This window comes from Archocentrus centrarchus, chromosome 17, assembly GCF_007364275.1.
Source record: "Archocentrus centrarchus isolate MPI-CPG fArcCen1 chromosome 17, fArcCen1, whole genome shotgun sequence".
Taxonomy (NCBI): Eukaryota; Metazoa; Chordata; class Actinopteri; order Cichliformes; family Cichlidae; genus Archocentrus; species Archocentrus centrarchus.
In genome coordinates this window covers 17,575,732-17,598,555 of record NC_044362.1, presented here as the reverse complement: position 1 = coordinate 17,598,555, position 22,824 = coordinate 17,575,732, and the positions used below count along the sequence as shown (strand labels likewise).

The 22,824-nt window shown below is 41.4% G+C and overlaps 1 protein-coding gene across 2 annotated transcripts in view; it reads right to left on the bottom strand.

The window, feature by feature from the left end:
* pbx1a (pre-B-cell leukemia homeobox 1a) overlaps positions 1–22,824 on the bottom strand; it is a 51,162-nt gene that overhangs the window by 8,605 nt on the left and 19,733 nt on the right. For both annotated transcript variants that reach the window (XM_030752138.1, XM_030752137.1), the window contains exons 3-5: positions 2,865–3,109; positions 1,123–1,313; positions 743–878 (exon numbers count right to left, since the gene is read on the bottom strand). In XM_030752138.1, coding sequence (XP_030607998.1) covers positions 743–878; positions 1,123–1,313; positions 2,865–3,109 — 572 coding nt within the window. The remainder of the gene's footprint in view (positions 1–742; positions 879–1,122; positions 1,314–2,864; positions 3,110–22,824) is intronic.

Sequence of the window (22,824 nt, the reverse complement as noted above, 5' to 3'; positions counted from 1 at the left end):
TTAAAGTATTCCTGCAGCTGGTCTGCAAATGACTGTTACCTCTTCCACTGAAGCGGTGCCAGCACCTAACTTAGATCCCATTCTGTGCATTTCCACAGAAAAATAGTCTTGTATTGGTGCAAAAAAGATGACAAAGGCATGGCACCACAAAACTGCAGGGCGCAAAGTTGGAGCAATCATAAGAAATTTACCAGTAATTTGCATAGGCAGTTTCTATGGAGTTTACTGCCATAGGAACGGTCCCAGTTTCTGCTACGTAACACAAAGTACTGTTTGATTGTCAGACCTGTTGAAAAGCTGACTGGGTCTTGAAGAAAGCAGACCAAAGCAGAACTGGCTCTGCACTTGCATCATCACCCGTACCATGTTGATGAAAAGGAGGTAAATGATCCACTTACTATGTTCATTTCTTATCATGCTCTGCATGTTGTTGGAATTTGTTTACTATTTCCTCTGAGATCATTTAGTCCTGTTCAGACAAGCTTTTTTATCATCTTTATTATTGGTATTTATTTAATGAGAGATTTTTTAAAAGTCTGTATTACTATTCAGTCCTGCCTTTAAGCATCAAGTGACTCTCAAAAGCTACTGGAAAGGTACTGCTAGCATTGGCATCTACTGACAACAGTGTTTCCAGTGGTAACTCCAGGCTTACAGGGCCCGGACTGCTGATTTGAAATGATTGGACTATTTTGGAAAAACACGTTCATCGGTCTAATTGTCTTAATTTGTTCTGTCTTACCTGTGACACTGTGATGCCACACTTTTTGGCCAGTTCTTCTTTGGCCTCCTCGCTGGGATAGGGGTTACTGAGATGGGAGTAAAAATACTCGTTTAGGATCTCTGTCGCCTGTTTGTTGAAGTTCCTCCTTTTTCGTCTGATCAGAAAAAACACAGACACAGAATGGAAATAACTTAAAAATAATTCCCCCCGTGGACCATCATTTAATTAAGGCAGGTTATAAATAATGGTAATAACAAAATCATGCATAGTAAAATGAAATAATAACAAAAAAGTGCCTTAAAGTCAAATATAAATATGAACCCAAACACATCTGAATAAGGTTTAGTTGGGCCTGGTAGCAACGACACCCACACACACCCACACCCATATACACACACCTGGCATCAAGAAAGCGTGAGCGCAGGATCATAACAGCCTCACAGGTGCTCTGTTTCAGCTGCATCTGAATGGAGCTGAACTTGCGGTGAATGATGCTGACCATGCGCTCGATCTCTTTGGGCGAGATGGGTCGTGTTCGAGACTGCTCCCTCAGCAGGTTCATCACATGGGTGGTGAACTCATTGCACGCCTGGATGCACAGACAGACAGGATTCATAAAAAGAATAACTATCGCAGAGGCTCGACAGCTTCAGACAGAACAAAAGGATGAAATTGGATTCTGGTGAGCCTGCATCTTCACCGGTAGGCCTTGGCACAAGCAGTGCTGACAGTGTAACAGCAGTAGTGTTAGAGGTAATAAGAATAGTCTAAATTAAAGCAGCAGACACACAGCGATGTTTCAAGCCAAACAAATGTGGCAGCGGAGCCGTACAGTGGAGGCAGCGAGACTTGCAGTGCTCTGAATATTAAAAAGACTTCTCTTCAATAGCAGAGAAAATGTGACAAGTGAAGAGAAATCTAAAATGACAGCAGGCTTTCAGTCCCGTTCATGTTCAAGAGGTTTAAACTGTCTCCCTCTCTTTTCACTCCATCTTTCCGTCTACCTCGTTCTCTCTGTGTCTGAATCAGTCACTGGATATGACTGCATTCAGAGTCAAGGTGTCTGTTGCTTGTCAACACCAGGGTTACGTCAGTCAAAGTGATGCACTGAGCAGCCGTTCTGCTTGCACACACTCACGCTAGACACTACTCACTCATACCACGTGAGGTGTACATAGCGTGGTGACACAAAAATGCTCAGGTGTATATTGACTTTGACAGTTAGCGATGACTAGCCTTCCTCTGAGAAGATGACAAACCCAGAACGCTTTGACTTCCACGGGAATGACAAGATGTTACAGTCTTTGGAAAAGAGCTGGTGTGTGACTGATATAATGGCTGCTTGCCTACTGAAGATAGCATCTCTGAAAGCTTGGCTTGTCTGTCCTGTGAGTGCTGATTTCAAGAACATTATACTTTTATACTGAGAAAATGAGTTAAACATCCACGGGAAAATATCCCATCCACTCTTCACTAGCTTATTCCTGTTTAGGCTGACAGGATGGAGCCATTCCCAGCATGCAAAGGGCAAGAAAAAAAAGCTCTGGACAGGATGCTAAAACAAAAAGCCAGATCCACAATGTAACAAAAAAGTGTGTGAAATCATATCAGCAGAAAGGTAAGATCCTTTGTCCTTATCAATTTTTGGCATTGCTCAAATTTATGTTAATAATTCCTGCAAAATGCACTTTTGATTTTATTCAGATTTACTATCTACCAAGAGGAAAATTGAACTTTTTACCTGTTTTTAAACATTTAACACCAAAAAATAGAAAAATCACATTTTTGCTAAAGTTAAAAAATTAGACAGAAGAAGAGAAAATTTTCATATGAACTTTTCTGTACTGAAATCATGAATTTGCACACATGATTCCTCCTCTTATTTATAAAATCCAAGAAAAAAAAGGTTCATACTGTTGACTGAACTCATGGCCATCATCTTTTTAAAGGGGGTTATGTTTATGTGTCTTTTGTTGAGCAAAGTGCTGTATGTACTCACATCATACTAAAATTAAACAGCAATATAAATATCTTTTGCACACAGAGGAACTGAGCTAAATCCATGATCTATGATAGCAGAGAAGATGCTGAAAGTGTTTTAGAGCAGCATGTAATAAAGAATGAGTTTCCTTTTCCCCACCTGCTCATACTTCTCCAACTCTGTGTGGTAAATTTGCCGGATCTGAGACAGCTTGGCCCGATAGTCAGAGTGCTCTGCTGAGTTGTCTGCGCCAATGCCGCCAGTGGCCGCCGCGGCGGCGGCTGCAGCTGCCGACCCGCCGCCTTTCTCCGGTCCGGCCACGCCCTCTGCCAGCAGCATGTTATCCAGTCGCATCAGCTGGGGATCTGGAGGCTCCTCCTCCTGGGCACCTCGAATACTGAGCACTGTGGAGGACAGAAGGAGAGGGCATGAGAGCAATGACGTAATACGGGCCGATCTGCATGGATGTTCCAAAATGACCGAGGCATAAAAATTTTACAGTGCCTGAAAAGGAGTCTTAAGTATTCTCCCATTTTACTGAGTAGACACCCTGAAATACAGGCATCATTAAAATAGTTCAAGTCTACGCCATAAAAACCTGCAGCCTTACACAGGCTGGCAGCTGAGCAAGACCATAAAACTATCGTTTCATCGATTTTGACTATCATTTTATCATTTCATATCAATCACACGGGCTCCAGTTCATGTTTCATTTCTCTCCGTATGCTCAATAGCTGAGGGCTTTATTATTTTGTTAATGTCTAAACAGAAAAACAAAATAATAATCAGTCTGTAAAAATACCTGGCAGAATTCCAGTTAAATAAAATTGTTCCAATGCCAGATTTACACACAGAAATTAAAAATGCTGAGTACGTTAATGAGATCATTTTAAAAAGTTCAAAATTCATCATTCAGTGAAGAAATTATTTGTTCAGCAGAAAAGTCTAATATTTTATGTATATGGCCTCATGTTATGGCCTAATAACACCACACCTTGAACACTGGTGCCACAGCCATTGGACAGTGTTTGAAGCTAAACTGAGTCTTCTCATACCTACAGGCGCTCAGCTCTCGACTGACACTCATCTCCCATGGTGTGGGGAGTGAAGTGTAAACAAAACAAAGACAGGCCTGCTGAGGTGGACATGTAAAAATGACATACAACATCACAACAGGCTAATGTGCACACACAAACACACACAGACACAAACGCAGGCTCAGCTCGCACAAAAACTCTGCTTAAGTCGTTCACCCTGAATTTCAGAGCATGAATCTTTATTGCCCTGCCTCTTTCTGCCACCAGAAGGCTCCCTCGGTAAAGAAGCAGAGCGTCCTGCTTTTCGCCGAGCAGCTGAAAACAGCCGACCAGGTGCAGCCCTTCGTTCCATCCACTGTCTTCAAGGACAAAGACAAAGCTGCCACAGTATTTGTCATACACACTTTAATCCACACATCTATCAAAATGCTTCAGGAGGATGGTCTTACATTACATACTGTACATCCCTTCCATGATGGCTGTAGGCAGTGAGGGGATATGACAGGCTGTGTGACAGAGAAAGCCATATTGTAGCTAAACAGTCTCAGGTCACAGCGACGGCTCCTTTGTAATGAGAATGTAAGGCTGAGATGCCCTGTGACCTTTCCAGGGAGCAGGGGGTCCAGATGGATTCCAGGAGCCGCGTGGGGAGCTTGTGTACCCCAGTCCACCTCTTTTCAACTGCCCCCACCCACACCCACCTACCCCCCACTTTTTTCCTTCCCTCCCTTTTTCTTCCCCAGCAATAACATCATCCATTCCCATCAGCTCCAACACGTGAGCAAGCTCAGCTCAGGAGGCAAATGTCAATGGCTATCAGACGGCTGGAAAAGGTCAGGAGTTCAGATGGGGGAGCAGGCGCATGTGTGCGAGTGTGTGTGGGCGCTTGTGCACATGTGCTGGTAGATGAATATGTGGATATTTTTCATGTGAATCACACCAGCGGGAAATTATAACACTCGCCAATTTGATTCTGACAAAATAGTGGCACATCCCTACCAGAGGGGGAATCTAATGAGCCTAAGAGTGATTTATTCATTCCCTCCAAGTCCCCGAGTGCACAACTAAAAGCATGAAATGGATTAAATAAATACAATTAATAAGGAAAATCAAACAATTCACTGTGCTGTGGCATAATTACCCGAACCACAGCCATCAGCTTTATTTATTTCTGTTCAGTAATAGCAAGGAAATCGATTAGACCTCAATGCCAGTCAAAGTGCTCGTTGTGAACTTTGCAGCCACGGACTATACATTAACGTAATCACCTGACAAAGGCAAGTGCCCTCTATTAAAATAAGTCACGCACTCTTAACAGTTGCATAACAACAACAAAAACATTTTAAACAGATTTTTCACTTTCTCTTGTAGCAACAAAGGAGCAGAGACCATACCACTATGCGATTCTCTTATTCCATGGACAGTCACAGATTAGTATCTATAAAAGGAAGATGGCCATCATCTCATCTTGATCATTACCGACAGACTTAATTGAACAATGAGAGGACGCAATTCCCCTCTCTGTCGCTTCCTCCCTCCCTCCCTCTCTCCTTCCTCCTCTTCTTTTCTTCTCTCCTTGCCTTTGTGCGTGCTTCTTGTCTAATTCCTTCCCCGAGATTTGGGCCACCAAAAACCCAAAAAGGCAAGGCATAAAAAATGAATACACATCACAAACTATTCTCAAGCCACTTCTATATGATGAATGGCCTTCTAAGAATAAGCCTTTGTTTTGCTTATTGACAGAATTAATTTATGCCGTTTTATTTCCTTAAGAGCTGGCTCATGCCCATCGCTACACTGCCTGCTGTTTGCAGACAACAGGAGTGTAAATAAACATGACGATTAAGCCACCCACTCATACAGGGAGACTCAAGGTACAAGGAACACACTCACACACACACACACACACACACACACACACACACACACACACACTTTTGTGAACAAATGTAAGCACTCTTAATAATGGGGACGCACATAGTAAAAAAATACACAGCTATGCACATTGCTGGACTACCCCGAGCACCCAGCCTGGTGCCCTGCGAGCACTTTTAAATGAAAACATGTTTAATTAATGATGTCGAAGTATTCTGTCACAATTAGGAAGATTTACAATCAAACAAGGCAGCAGTGATGTCCCTGACAGCCACGATGAAAGTTTAGCCCTCTTGCCTCTGACTGGCAGCTAGCAGCCAACGCTGGACTGGATCCATTTCCCATCAATACAGTAATGCAATACACTCCACAGCCCTGTAGTGTATGTATGTGTGTGTGTCCTATCTTGCCTAGCTCTTGTCCACATCACATGACCCCAGAGAGGACCAGGCAGTGGCTGTGTTCTCTATTGATTGTGTGGGCAAACGTCATCTTGGGTTTCAGCAGTTAATAAATCAGGCCTGCTCGTGACACAGACGTGTGTGTGTGTGTGTGTGTGTGTGTGTGTGTGTGTGTGTGTGTGTGTGTGTGTGTGTGTGTGTGTGTGTGTGTGTGTGTGTGTGTGTGTGTGTGTGGGCCTGTCACAGACCAGTCAGCAGGAGTGAAAGCGACAGCCACATGATAATGTAACATCACCACCATTCATCCCTGCCACACAGCATTCTGAGACAAAACAACAACAACCTAGGAACCTGAAAAAAGCAGCGTGATTTACAGCAGACATGACAAGTATCACTAATACAAATCCTCCCCCTCCCCACTCCTTCAAGGAGTTCACCATCCTGCCCTCATCTGCATCTGATACAAGCCCAATAATGCAGTCTTCATAAGAGGCAGCACTGTGTCGTACCTCATGCAGACACAACGTAGAGCTAAACTGCATTTCTACACAATCCTATTATCATTACCGAGAGCACTAAATGAATATTATGTTACATTACATCAAATTTAGGGCATGCGCTGTGTGATCCTTTCTCCTGAATTTGATTTGGGCTTTAATAAAGAAAAAGGCAATCATTATGAATTTACCAATCAGACATCTCAACAAAATATCAGCTGTGAAAATATTTATATTCTAAATCCTCAAAGTCCATTTTTACTTTTAGTCCTCTCTGCTCGGTATGCCGCATGTGAGATTTATGCGTGAACTTTCTCAGGCTCCGTATGTTCTGTCAATGAGATAATGGAAAGCTGTTTAAAGATTACTGCACCGATTTAGCACCGCACACCTATAACATTGTCTGACTCACAATGGACAGTTAAATGGACACATTTTAAATTCCATTCATTCTTCCTTAGTGTCAAAATATGGCACCTACATTACCCACAATTCAACAGCTCAAAATAATACTGCATAATAGCAGAGATGGCGACATGTGTCAGCCTCTTTCTAGTGCTCCTTAAGACCTGCAATCACACTGTGACGTGGAGCTCCCTTTAAATGTGGTCCAAAGATATTTCTCCATTCCAGTATACACTGTTTTAATAAACTGTCTGTTTTTCTTTTATTTGTTTCAGTTATTTCAATTTTCAATGCATTGCAATGAGTCTTTTAAACCAGTTGAAGCCAAGGTTGCAAACGAATCAACTGGATTTTCAATTTAATTAATATCGCAGCAATTCAAAGGATAATTCTTCTCAACGCATTTCATACTGTGAGCTAAATATCTCACAGTTTCAACTGAGGAAGGGTAAACTTTCCATATTATTCTGTAATGTTTAAAGCCCTGTTGTTCTGGGAAAACTACAGCAGCAAACTCAAAGATATTTTATTGGACAGTCAAACAAAAAAAAAAAAAAAAAAAAAATGGCATCCTTGCAACAGGGAACTGTGGTGGGTGATGTTGGTAAGTATTTGACCCCTGCATTCATCACAACACTCACTGATTGAATTTTCTGTCAACTCACTGATCAGGTAATCGCAATCTCATCTTTACAGCTGGGCACGACAGCACTGATCTCAGCTTTCAGAGCTCGACACTTTTCAGTACTCGGTGTTACAAACACATTTTACTTGGAACCAGGAAAGCAATGAGCATAAAACGCAGGATTGTGACATTTTTCAAACTGACCCACAGAGTTGAGGTAAACTACTGAGCAATGCAATTATCATTACTGAGAACACTGAATGAATATTATGTTACATTAAATCCAATTTACTGTATATGTGGTCATTTCTACTGAATTGAATCTGGGCTTTAATAAAGAAAGGACAATCATTATGAAATTACTAATCATAGCTCACAGTCATGCCGTGAAAACATTGAGCTATTTTCAGGGGCAATAGTAAATGAGTACTACACAGTGTAATGGCTATAAAATAAGGACACAATGCTTACCTATAAGCCCTGTTTTAACTGTGCAATTCTCTCTGCCATTGGGTCTGAAATCTTCAAGGCTAAACTGAACAACCACAACAGGAACAGGAAGAGGATATAATGAAGTGAAGCAAATATGGAAACTCTACCTGACAAATGAAAAAGATCCATGTTGTTGGAGTAAAGCAAAAAGGGCAAAGAAGGAGGGCTGAAAGAAACTGAAAGGACAGGCATTCACTCAAATGAGAGAGAGCTTAAGAGGCAACAATTAAGTGGTTTTGCATTTTTCATTGTATTTTAATTTTTATTTAGCTTAAAAATTGTTGTTTTCAGTTCAATTTACTGCCAGTTAGTTTCCAGAATTGACTCATTTCATTTTAGCTTTTAAATTCCTTTTTAGTTTTCATTTTATTTTTTATTCATATTAGTGTTAGTTTCATTTATTTTCCTTTTAAATGCAATGCAGGGGTAGGCAATTAATTTTTCCAAGGGGCCACATACAGTAACTGGGACACCAATCAGCTTATAAAGGGATAAAAAAATTAATACTGAGTTCAGCTTATTGGTGCGGCCCTCCACAACAGTCCCACCTACTCATGTGGCCCCCTTGTTAAGAGGGTTCAAAAGTGACATTCAGTTGCCATTCCCACTACAAATTAGTAAGTACCAAAACCTGCCTATTAGCCTGATTCAAACAGAAACATATCCAGTGTTTGCAGCAGTTAGTAGGGGTGCTTGCCTGGTGCCACTTTAAGTAGTCCTAAAATGTTCTCCAGTCTAAGCTCAAAGCTAGATTTGTGACTATCCATGAACTCATGGGAAACTTTCTCAGGCCCAAAATGTTCTCTCCATCACCTGATAATGGGAAGCTGTACAGCCTCAGTACACAAGGGCATAGTCATAAAGTACCTCTAAAACAGCTTTATGTTTTATCAGCCATCTCGAGTATCATGTGCAGAAAAGGGGCAGAGCTGAAGTGTTGTATCTGTCACTGGGTGGGGGGATGGGGACACAAAGGACAAGGAAAAACACCAGAGAAATACTGGAGGGACAGACAGAGATGAGGAGATGTGGATGGTGCTGGCAAGGAGTGATGGAGGGAGAATGAGAGGCGAAAAATAGAAATGGAATAGGAAAGCGAGGTGTCAATTAAAAAAATGAACCCCAGTGCATTTGGGAGGTGACAGCTGGTGGGAGACGAGCTGACAGGCGTCACATTAGGCGGATTTGGTGGCCGTTCCCCTCATCCCTTCCTCTCTTTTTTCTCCTCTCCCTCTGTCTCTCCCCTTCTCCGGCTTTCTCCACTAGCGATCGGCAGTTTCTCATTCGGCGGTAGTGGCGGTGGTGGCAAGCAAGGCAAGAACTCAGCTTGGTGTTTTTCAGAACAAGTTCCCCCTGCAGCTACTCCTAATAACGGTAATTATCGTCATCATCTGAGGCTTAAGCAGGCCAGTTTGAGGCCTGAGGGGCTGGCCTGATAATGAGGCAGCCAGCGCCAGAGGAGAAGACCATTCAGAGCACCGCCCTGCCACCAACGCAGAGCACTCCCATTTAAAAGCCTTCATTAAAATAATTCATTATTCAAAATAGGCAATACATTAGCCCCTGGCTGTCTGTCTTTCTTAAGGTGTCTTAAAAAATCTATATCTCCTTGATTGAATCAAACTCATGCTCAGCCCATGCGGTTCTAACAGCTCGAGGGTGCAGAGGAAACCACAGTGGCTGAATAGCTGGGGAGAAGTCACAAGCTTGTGGAGCAGCGAGCTGCACAGTCAGCCTGCAAGCAAAAAGACAGAGATGTCTCTATGGAGAGAGGACAGTCCACAGGATACCACAAAGTACACAAAAGACTGGTCGTATTTATTTTTGGATAAACATCAGGCAGGGTTTTTTTTTTCTTTTTTTTAAATTTCTGAGGTATATTTTTTTAGGCTTTTTTGACACTGAACAGACGACAATAAGAGGAGAAAAAAAGAAAGGATGACTATACAGGTGCCAGAAATTTCGATCAGACATGCTGAATTTATCATCCGCCCATTTCTGAATCTGACAACGTGACATTCATGGACTCTTAAAAGAGTGGCCAGGTGTATGAAAGGTGGTGTCAGGGTTTGAACCTTTGTGGCCTTTCAGAACAGGTAGAAAGGTAGAAACAGGTAGAAACATCACCCAAACTATGATATCACTTATTACAAGAATCCCCTTTTTAACCAACCTGTCAATCTTCTCTGTGTTCTGTTGTTTAAGTAGATAAACAATCCGCTATTTTTCAGCCTCTAATCAAGTGCCAGTGTAGTGATGCTGTCCTGGACAACAGTTGGTGAGGAGGTGATGTGTGAAGTGTTCGAAGCCAGGAGATTGTCCATGATAGTTAGCGTCCTGCCCTAACTGTTGCCCTACAAGCCCTCTCGACGCACCAGGACAAGACATGAAACAAGAGGTCCACTAAAACAATCCTCATCGAATCCCCGTGGTGTGTGTTCCTGTGCATGGCACATTTCATAAGGCCCCGCTCTTTGACTGGTGATGAGTTTATGCGAAGGTAATTAACAGTAATTAATCCTTAATTACAGCAATTAGCAGAGTCGCAGTAAATTAAGCCACATCTGGAGGCACGGAGCAGGGCGAGACGAGTAGGGGTGGGCTTTTTGACAAGTGGGGAGGCAGAAATCACGTGACAGAGATTGTTTAGGTCTACCTGGGATGTCCAGGTTGCCATCATTGCTCAAGGCAATCTGACGGGAACTGCGATACACTGTGTGATCTCAGAGGTGGATGATGGGGCAGGGTCTGATGAACACGAAAGGCTGAGAGACGAGGTTCATTGCTGAACGAAATTGTTTCATCTCAGGGAGAAAGGCTCCCTTAAGCTACCATGCAAGGACACCCACCATATGGCCGCTCATAGACAGTAGTGCTTGTGGTTCTGCTTCGCTGTGCTCGGCTTCACTCGACAACATGTGAACATGAATTTTTACACAACCGTCACCGCAAAGCAAACCTGGCTCGCAGTCTGTGGAAGCAGAAGAAAACTACATCCACTTTTTTACAGGAGCAAATACAGAGAACAGAAACGCAAAGATGCTGCTGGGACATTTTATTACTAACATGAGGCAGAGAGCCTATTCAGAGTCACATGGCTCAGTCTGCACTATCCTATACTATTAAAAAAGATTCTGAGGGGTTACTTAGATTATCCCATGATACATTTCATGCCCACTGGGAGCAATAGCTCCCATGATGACAATGCATCCCTCCATAAAGCACAAGTGGTCAGTGAGTGCTTTGAATGGCATGATAATGATGTTAGCCATATGCCTTCTGTAAATAGATATGATCCTTTTGTCTTTTCTATATATGGATAATGTACAGCATATACATTATCTGTGAGTCAAGGAAGAGTGACAGTAGAGACTAAATATATAATATAGGATGATCCAGATGGACAACAGATAAGGCTGGCTGTGATAAATGTTAGCATCGTGTGCTGCTTGAACGCTCAGTCGTTAGTTCCTTCTATTTTGGAGAGAAACTTATAGATTTCATGGCTTAAATCACCGATAGCCTCTTCAGCTTCTTTCATTTCTGCCACACAGCAGAATCCTTGAAGCTTTCCACAAGTTTAGATCACACTCCGACAAATCCATAAAAGACACTTTTGTTGTCCCATGACAAGCCACAGCAAAGCTAAAAATATCAGTGCAGTGTCTTGGAGAATGATATTCCAGGAATTAAGTTATAGCTGCAAGAAAGCTGTCTTCACTTGAGTACTTAAGTACAGTTTTAAGGACTTTTGGACGTGCAATGTTACTTTATACCTTTGAACAACATTTCAGAGGCAACTTTACTTTTTTTACTCAGCAACATTTTTATGACAGTCATTAATCTGCAAATTACAAATTTACAAAGAAAACATATTTTAAACAAATGCCTGTTAAACAGTAATTTGTTTAAATGACTTCCACTTGCAGCTGCAACAAAATAATGCTATTGTTTACTTTTAATACCTTAAGTTTGGCTTTTGTGCTTAAAATTAAATAACTTTCACAGAAGCTTTATTAATTAGTATGGGGCTTCGAGTTATTTCTATTAATAACAAGAAGCATTCAGAGAGCGTAAACCTCCGCCAAGGCACCTCAGTCTCTGGGCAGTATTTAATTTTAAGAGAATAATATTGTATTTTGTATATATTCATTTTGTTTTCTTTGTTCTTTTCAAGCACAATTTAAGAAGTTTGTAGTGCAGTAAAAATCAGATACATGGCAGATGTTTACATAGATTACACAAACATTAGGAAGGAGCAGGAATGGATAATAGATAATGATTTGTAAATAACTGGACATGAATAAACTGAGCTTCTTATATTATATTATACTGCAGTATATTTCTGACTCTCTTGTTCATTGTCTCTCTTGACAATACTTTCTTTAAATATAAAACACATTTTGGGGTCATCTTGAAACAAAGGCAGATATGAAATGTGAAAGTGAGGTCAGAGGTTAAATGTGACATGATATTTAGAACCAAAATATAATGTGATATTTAGAATTTCCATATACAGTATAATTTCCTAAATGTTGCCAATACAAACAAAGGCAGCAGAATTCTAAGCAGTTTTCAAGATAAAAGACATTTGATGAAAGCTTGACCTTATTTGACCTTGAAAAAGAGGTCAGAGGTCAAAAGTAGCTTGATATTTAGAATCCCCGTTTATCATTCCCTATATGCTGTCAACACAAACAATGGCAGAAAGAAACACAGTTTTCAATAGCTCAATATAGCATTATCATCACTTTGACCTTCAGATCAATCTATTGACCTCATAGACAAGGTCAGAGGTCAAATGTAACATGATATTTTAAATCTTTATCTGGTACTTTCTATACGGTGACAATACACACTACACTTGGAAGAATCATAGTTATGAGTTATGAGGCTTTTTGTCAATCATCGATGAATAAATCATGAATTGACCTTGAAGACCTTGGTGGATGTAAGCCAAATTTTAATGGATTGTTAACACGACCCCACTCTACACCCCTACAAGGTTTTATCAGAATTCATTCAAAGCTTTTCAAGTTATGTGTTTACAGCAGAATGACGTGCACACACACAAATGCTACCAAAAACATAACCTCCTTGGCAAAAATAACAATGCAGTTTAATTTTAATCAACAAAAATTAACAAACATTGTTAATTAAACTTTGTAAACATTGTCTTGTATATAAAATGTCAGAGAACAGCAAAAACTGCTCAGAATTTTACTCTGAATTGCTTTATCTGATGGCAAGTCTCACACAGAAACACAGGTGAAGGTGAAATAAGTTAAGAGTCTGTCTGTGATCCTTTAATAAACAGAGAGAATATTTGTTTATTTAAATAGATAAAACGACTCTTCTAATCCTGGGGTGGGCAATTCATTTCCCCAAGGGACCTCATGAGAAACTGGGAATGTTGTGGAGGGCCACACCAATAAGTTTATAAAGAGATAAAAGTAATACTGAGTGGAATAGAGTTCACCCACCCCCATCAAATCCATCCATCCATTCATCCATCCATTCATCCATCCATTCATCCATCCACTTTCTGCTGCTTATTTGGGTCATGGTTGTAGAGGCAGAGATGCCCACACCACCCTATATCCAGCCACCTCCTCCAGCTCTTCTGGGAGGACAACGAGGTGCTGAAAGACTAATCTCTCCAGCATGTCTGGGGTCTTCCCAATAGCAGCTCTACTCCGATCCTCTCCTGAATGACTGAGCTCCTCATCTTATCTCTAAGGCTGAGTCCAGACACCCTCATTTCCACAACTTGTATGTGTGATCTCATTCTTTTGGTCACTACCCACTGCTCGTGGCCATAGGTGAGGTCAGGAACGTAGATCGACCAGTAAATCAACAGCTCAGGTCAGCTCTTCCTTCACTAAATCAGTCTATAGCGTCTGCATCACTGCCAAGGATCTTATGAGCTTATCAATATATATGCAACTTCCTGTTCTGTCGCACAAAGGAATTCTGAGTGTACCAAGACTTGCATTCATGCCTGAATGTTTGATGGGCTACAAGTTGCCAATAATGCTGCAACACTTGGGAGATTTGCCCGAGCAGGAAATATCATCTTTCGCTGCATTTATCAGGGAAGCTTCACACCAAGAGAAAATAAGTCACACTGGCTTTGTTCCTGCTGCGTGTGCAGTTTGTTAGGGTGCTGTCACAACTACAGAAATCCCTCTGAGGTTTACTGTTTTGCCAGGCCTGATGTTCAAAAGCAGACTAGTAATACTCAGCCTGCCCTAAGCGGTAAGGAGAGAAAAACAATGTAAGCAATCACTGTCCACTAGTGAGACCACCTCCACAGCATTCCCTCGTAGTTCTTGGCTTAAAATGTTTGTTAACACTTGCTGCTTATAGCCTGCCATATGGGCGATTGTTTGTTTTTGACTTTAAAAAAAAATTGTGCCAGACATTTTGCATAAACAAAACAGAGCACTTAAAAGAAAAATGCATGCACTTCTTTTAAAGTGCATAAGCTTACTCAACACTACCAGAACTCTCCTAATTTAAAAATAATGCAAATAAATTTGACTAATGTTTGCAGCATTCTCCCTGAACAGGGGTTAGAGGGAGGTCAACTTGGGACAACAGTTTAGAGCTGTAACAGTGAATATGACAGTGCGATGGCTGTAGGCAGAGAGAGTGAGACATGAGTGTGTTTACAGCAGAGGTAGTGGTCCAAGGAGTCTAAGTGGCCCGGCTGGCAGGCCTACCACACCACTAGTGGATAAAGCCTAGTCATTAATCACTGGCCTGTGGGATCGTCCCACTGTAGCAGAATACTAGGTCAGAGGGAGCTCCTGCTGTCAATCAGCGCTAAAACGTGTGTGTGAGTCTAAGTGGAGTGGGACTGTAAGCAGAGAAATGCACTTCTGATGAGAATGTGTCATTTTTGCCTCCAGCTACAAAAAGCATACAGTACTGAGGAATTAATGCATTAATGCAAACACCAGTGTGCAAGTGCTAGACGTCATTTACATGAAAAGCACATCAAGTCATCCATTGGGAATGAAAGCAGCATTTTCTGCCCTAAAAGCTGAAGCTTGATTTAAAAAATAAAGACAAGGCTGCTCTATTAAAAAAAAAAAAATGGAGCAAACTAATATACAGTGCAGACAGCCCTGTGGCACCAAGACTACACACCGGAAACACTAATATCCCGCTCAGATAAGAGATACGTGTACATCAATGGACTGCTGAATCCACGTTCAACCAGTGTTTGGCCCACTTTTTTTCCACGTCACTTTCACAGGCTAATTCAGAGTCGTCACTGCCTACAAACACTCGCACTTGCAGAAAAACCAGCGTGGCCCTCACCTGGGTCACAATGCTGGGCTGAAAGGGTGATAAGAGAAGTCAGGAAAACACAAGAAGCTAAAGCTGCTGAAACGCACTGAGCTCCGACTGGCACGCTGTAGATGAGAGGCGCAGATAGGCAGCGTGTTTTCATCGATAGTGGCATACTTTTATAGGCTCTGCTCTATGCAGCTTGTTGACTGCTTGGTTATCTATGCTGACACGCTGTACTCAATTTACTCTTACGTCATGCAGCACTTGTGCCCATGCTGTGTTCAGCTGTGTCTGTTTAGCAGAGGGCACAATGTGAAAGTGAGGCCTTATGTGTCCTAATAAATTGAGGGATTAATAAAATAAAGCATGCATCTTTAAGTCAACGACAGCCTCTAGTAAGATTATAATTACTAAATGAAATTGAGTCTATATCTGTCACAATACTGCAGTTCTACTTGTTGGGTTTTTTTTTTCCACTGACCCACATATCCTCTGTTACTGCGCATAGATTTAAATAGACACTTTGAATATTTTCACTCAATTTGTTCTGCAAGCTGAAATTCCACATGCTTCCTTCAGGGGTTGAACCTGTGCAGATGGCACAGAGATACTGAAAGGAAGAAGCACTGCTTAGAAACACGGTCAGACTGCTGTAGCCATGGAAACAATGTCAAACATTTTATCAGGATTACAGACGTCCAGCTGATCCTGAGCAGTTTTCCAAATGGTCGCTGAAAGCGAAATCACAAACTAACGAACAAACGAAGTTCCTGTGTTGCCGTCGTTACTGTATTTTCATCATTTAATTCAGTACACTGAGACAGCGCTAACGTCATTAAAACAGTGCAATAAAAAAGGAAAAAAAGATGAGCAGGGAAGGATTTTTCAGATGCACATCACTACTTGAAATCCCTTCATAAAAAGGGAAAAGGGAGGAATGAAACACCATTCTTCAAAAGACTGAGTGTTAGATGGTGGTGGTGTAGAGTGCTGTCTAACGTGTTGGCCCCAAATCTCCCATATGCATTCAAATTGGATGAGAGCTTGTGACAGCGAAGGCCAGCAGGTGACTCACATCGTTTTCATATTTTTAAAATTCAGTGAGCCCAAGTGCCCCTGGGGTTTGGGGTGGGGGGTGGGGGGGTGGGGTGCTGCCAACTTGTAAGAGACCACTCCCATGAGGACAAAAATGCTTCATCAGAGGATAAAGGTGGTCACTCAACATCTTTGTATTGATGTGCAGTAACATAACCAAAAATGCCATAACTGCATAACAGAGCCACTGGATCCTCTCACTGTAGAGGTCAAAGGTTCAGGAATTTGATTTGATTTGATTTGATTTCTGTTCTTTATTTCTGGTGCCCACTCGAGCTGCCCGTTTCTCAGTCTTTGTAACATAGAAGCACACTGCCAGTTTTTTTCTGAAGACTTAAACAATTCATTGATGTGGATCAGTTTTGTGCATTTACGTGATGACATTACCACAGATTTCTTTAAGGATGGGTAACACAAGGTGATTTTCTTTTATTTCCCAGTTTTCCATCTTTCTTCAGTATTTTCAGGGATGCGTAATTAAAATTAATATCATGCTGAAGTTCCACTTCTTAAACTGGATCATGCTGCAGCTTCACCTCCCCTCCCTCTTGGGCCCCTGGGTGAGACAATAGTCACATACTGTCGGTCAGCCTCTACACACCTGCATCCCCAGCTGGACCTCAAACTCCCTCCCCTCCCCTGCTCCACAGTGCTCTACTCCCAGCTGCCTGGGCTATTTATAGGCCTTGTTTCATTTCTACACCTGCAGGGGGGCAGAGTTGTCACAGTGGGCCCACAGAGGCTCTCTGGAGTGCTGCATGGGAATGAAAATGCACCTTGCTGATGCAGGAACTTATTCTTGTCACTCTCTCCCTGCAGACTCGCACGACACTGTTTTGTTGTGCATATGCAGTGCGGTATGTGGTGCAAAGATAACACGAAAAAAAGGAATGCGTGTAAATAAGATTCCCCCCTGTGAGTAGCGTGAGGTGTATTGACAAGGATTACACTTTGAATAATCAGGTGTTCGCAGTAACACCCACACATACACACACGGCAGCTCGATATTATATCAGCGCATTCCCTCACAGTATCCTGCACGGACATTACTCCTGTTTAAAACTTGATTAACTGGAACCAGCTAGGTGATGTGCAACAACACCTAAAAGTTGCTATTTTTCCTCCTACATTTCTGTTTTTTTTCCTGTCACGCTTTTCTCCTCTGGATGTAGTGGGCTGAGGATCCAGTCAGCGGATTACATTATCAGTCTGACCTAGTTGCCAGCTATCTCCTGAGACCTGAGGAGCCAGGCTTTCTGCACAGCCTTCCGCTGCTACAACACGCACACTGTGTAACTTTAATTTATCAGGGGGAAGAGGAGGGAGAAATGTGACAGGTTGACAGTTCTCTTTGCCTGCCACTCTGAGCACTCCCCTCTCCCCGCAGTGTGCTGGTTAAGTGTCCTCACTATAGAACAGTGCATTACAGGAGCGACTATTATTCAGCGCCCTGGAAACTCATCAGCAAGGTTGGAACCCTCTTATTAACGCCAACACTTAAGGTGAGATTTGCACAGAAGTGTGTGATTCAGGAGGTGAGACGAGGAGCTATTTTTTTCCTATGTTGTCGTAAAAAGCAAAAAAGTCAATACGCAATATAATAAATGGGAAGTACTCAAATGCACCTACGTGAAAGTGTTTAAACAGTCCATTAGAAATAAAACAGTAAAGTAAAAAAAAACTTAATGTCAGTATAGAAATATAGGAGGTGCTATTTAAAAGATCGAAAGTACTGATTACGGCCCTGAACATACTGATCTGGGTTATTTTTGATACAATTTAACAGATGTCACTCAAGCTGTCACTTCATGATTCTCATTATAAAAACTGCAATAGTAGTATTAGTGAAATTAACAGTTTTTACTGTGTTATCCTGGCAAATTAATTAAATACGTGCATGTAGGTGGTGAAAGTAATCTAATGTGCATTATTGCAGAAGAGGACTGGGGCGACTGAATTTTTTTTACATTTTTCAGAATTATGAGGGGAAAAAGTCAGAATTATGACATTTTCCCCTCATGATTCTTACATCTGCATCATAATTCTCAGAATTGTACTATGAGCGTTTAATTCCTACTTTTAAAAATCAGAAATCCAAGATTAAAGTTAAAAATTGCAATTTTGTTTCTCAGAGTTCTTAAAAAAGATTATGACACAATGTTTTTCACTGACCCAAATCCTCATTATTGAAATAGCATCAGCATTTCCTTTTTAAATATCACAATTACTGTCCATACAGTTAATTGTCATATTTTTGAGTGCAAAATGTAAGAACAATATTCCCATCATAAATGTGGCATGAATTGTACGTATAAAGGATTAAAATAGTGCAGTCCTTCAGTAAATGCACTCAAGTTTCTTTCCACCAATGTCATCTAACGTTAAGAAAAAAAGCCACTACCTATAGTAATATTATTAAAATTATATTTAAGCGCACCCTAGCAGAAATTATTTCTTACAGTAAGAATATGGCCTCCATACTGGGCAACTACAGAAGCCTTCAATTAATTTCATGAAGTCAATCATGTAGCAATTAGTCAAGGAAAGGCATAATAGGCACGCAAAAGAAACAATTTGAGGCTGTTATTCTGAAAGCACAAAGGACTTTAAAAAAATCACAAAGCAGTTTTCAGAAGCAGAATTGAAATCATGACACATTCAGACATGTGAAAGGCAGCACGATGACAATATACTCTGAGAACAAAAGACTGGACTAATCAGCCTGCAGATTTTTAAAAAAATTAAAGTTTCCAACAATAGGAGCGCTGACGTCTGGAAAAGGAAAAAAAAAGAAAAGGAAAGGAAAACTCGGTACGGCTCAATTAAATAAAACCTTGAAAGAGGAAGGGAAGTAAAAATTCAGGAGAGGAAATATTATTTATCCTCCATGTTGAGCGTGCGGTGATAGATGATCAGCCGAAATATCAAAACATCCTGGATTAATGGAGCTATTCTGAAATTGTTAAATATCAACATCTCGCATAATATTCAGGCTGAGGAGAGCCAAACATGCATATGAAAGATTTTTGGGTCATGACTGTTTCCCCCAGGTGGAAGGGGGGAAAAAAAAAACAAAAACAGCCAATATGGTTTTTCTGTGAATATTTGGGGGTGGGAGGGAGGTGGAGGTGGGGAAGAGAGGGGAGGGGGGTGCTGCCAGATTAGGCTACAGCCTGTGCCAAGGTTATAAACAGGCTGTTATCAGGCTTCCAAACAGAATAATCCTCCCTGTATCAGCGCCCAAACATATGGGGCCACACAAAGCAGCAGCAGCCCCTGACAGACACCCCCTTTTAATTACACAGAGGAGGGGGGCAGGACCTTTCTCCCAGTGCCTTTCCCTTTTCTGCTTTACTTTCTCTCTGTCTGGCTGTCTTGTAAATATATTTATTCTCTGATGTAAGCTCACATTTGTCAAAAAAAAAGCCTACAAATGAACCTCAGAGACTTTATATTGCTTCAACATTTGAGATATTTTCGATCAGCGCTGACACAGCTGGTAGATTCATCTATTAGATGATTGTGACAAACAGCAACAACACAATTTTTTTTTGTTTTGTTTATAGATTCATTCCATTCATTCTTTGTCTTCAGTAAATGTATAATTCTTTTGGATTTCAGCTGCTTTTCAGGCATTTTGGAAAAGAATTGATGGCTAAGTGGCTCAACTGCATGCCACAAGGTGCAATGGCACCACAACAGTGAGTCCCTGGTTCAGTTTGTGTCTCTCTGGGCCATTTGCTGCGAATGTCTTGTCTCTCTGCACTGTTTCAATCAACCAAATGCTGATCTTAGATCTTAAAAATCATTTCATTTTAGGCTTTAGGAAACTGTGAGGAGCACTTTTCATAATGTATAGACCAAAAGATTAAAATGAATATCAGATTCATGTGGGGTTTTGGTATTGTCATGATGGCACCTGAGATGATAGACAAACACAGCTATAATGGAGACTTTTAACTATTTCATAAAATACAATACTTAAAATTGAGAAAATATTTTGAAGATTAATATAAGGTAAAAAATTTTTAGAATTTAGAGTGAAAAAGATCAATTTTAAAAGATATTTTCAATTCTAGATAGCAAAAACCTTCATAGTCTGTTCCAGTCAGCTTTTAGCTGTGGGGGGTGGAGTGATGGGGGGGCTTCCTCTCATCTGAAAGAGATAAATTCCTCATTCTTTTATATACTGCCTACAGATTTTAAAGTCTTGTTCAATAAAGTTTAAATGTCACAGAGGTGTAATAACGGGTATCATATAAAAGCTGGGCTTGGAAAAGCTATGCAAAAATGATGGCGTCCCGTTCCGCTCGTGCAATAAACTTTTATTTGGCTGAATCGGCCAATAAAAGTGAGCTTTGAAGGTTGTCAATGGGGAGTAATTGGTCCATTTTACAGGAGCGATCATATTTCTTTGAGGCTTTTTTTTTTTTTTTTTTCATAAAGCGTGAACGAGTCTCGACACGAGGAGAATCTTCTTGTTAGGGATGTGACTTATCCACCAACCTTCAGCCAGCGCAGAAGGGCATATAAACAGTGACACAAAAAAGCATCTGGAAAACCAATGCAGGGCAGGTAAATGACACCATATGCAGCTCTGGTCGTCTGCGCTACAAGCCCCCCTTTTGTGAGATTTCACATGAATGATGGAGACACACAATAACGGTGCACGCTTTTGGCAGCAGCAGAGCCCATTTCACACACACCCCCAGACAGAGGGAAGAGTGTAGACCTTAATGACGTCCAATCTTCTCTGTCACACCGGGCTGGAGGCTCACCGGGGCAAAAATCGACCGACAGTTCCAAGTGCTGTTAACCGGTTTTGAGAACTTCTCGCTGATGCACAAAGCACACCTTTATTTCAAACGGGGTAGTATGTCATCATTTTCTTTTCTCACAATTAAAGATAGACAATCACGCTGCATATAGGTACACAGATGCACAAATATTCAGAGACAGCGCTTGAAATGCTGGCTTTTCATAAATAAGATGCTCGGTCTGGAGACAATTGCACTTGTTTCTGCATATCTGGTGAGACATAAATGTCAACCACTGTAAACAAACACAGACCAAAGAGGATGGTAAGCTCAAAGAAAACAGAAGGGGTTACCTTCATTTGCTATAGACAATCAGTCTGAGAACTGAGGGCCTTTTTTGTCTACCTCTATGTCTGTCTGAAGTCATTTTCTCCTTTGAATGGGACTTTAGGTTTTTAACAATAAAAATATGTGTTGTAACAAATAAAATCAGTGACTTCCTCTTTTGATATTTTCAAACAGCTCCTCTTACAAGCCCAAAGGTTTTTAATCCTGCTTTTTTTCTTCTTCGTCTTCTTTGTCTCCTAAGAACTGAATTGCATGCAATAAAGTAATACTCGTTCAAGCAAAGGAAAAAAAAAAGTCGTCGAGTTTTGTTTTTGTCATCAGTTCTGGGCTAGCTCATTGATTTGATTTTACAGCTGCAGAAGCATTTGGTAAGAAAATATCTGAGTGCAGCTGTAAGCCAAAGTGTCAGCGTCTATCCATCCTGGTAGAAAAGGCCCAAAATAATAATCAAACACTCGAGCCTCTTTGGAGCAACGCTGCCAGTGCCACACAAAAGCAGACAGACAAATACAATGAGTATCTCCACACCCCTGCTCTGACAGGAGGCGCTGGCAGAGTCAGGGTAAACGGACTGCGCTGTGCGGCACAGCAACCCCTAATGATCTCTCCTCTGTTTCGGCGGACTGAGAAAAGCCATTACCTCCCGCCACATTACCCTGCCATCCCTCACATGGTGGATGGCTCCTCTCTCCCATGAGCACCTTGCTCCAGTCATGGCTGGCAGTGCTCACCTCCTTACCGCCTCCTCCTCAACCCCGTCCCCCCCCCTCCCCTCCCCCTCCTCCTCCCACAGAAACCCCCAGCTCTATACATCACATTTAACACTTTGACACTAACAGTCTATAATGTTTCTATTCTACAAAATCACTCTGCCAACTCCAGGATAGCAGAGCAGAGTCTGAGGAAAATAAATACCACTCTCAGCCGCTGGCAGTAAATTCTAAAGGAAAAGGAAAAGTACAAAAAGAGCCTCTTATACAGTCGGCCTCTTCACTCGCCATCTAAGAGGTCTTCTGGCTGCAGTGGAAGCGAGGGGTAATTTCAGTCGATACACATTACAGCGTCTACTGACAGCAACAGCTCACACGTTGCGTGGAAGATTGTCTGTGTCGTACAAAGAAGCCATATAACCGCATTTTCTGAGACGTCAACGTTCTTTGCGAGCACTTTATTGCCGTATGAAATAAACATCTCGCTGCATTAAATTATTAAAATCAAAAAGTGGCATGAATAAATAAAACCAGCCTGAATAAGTGATGCGACAAGACAAACTCCAGGCATGACC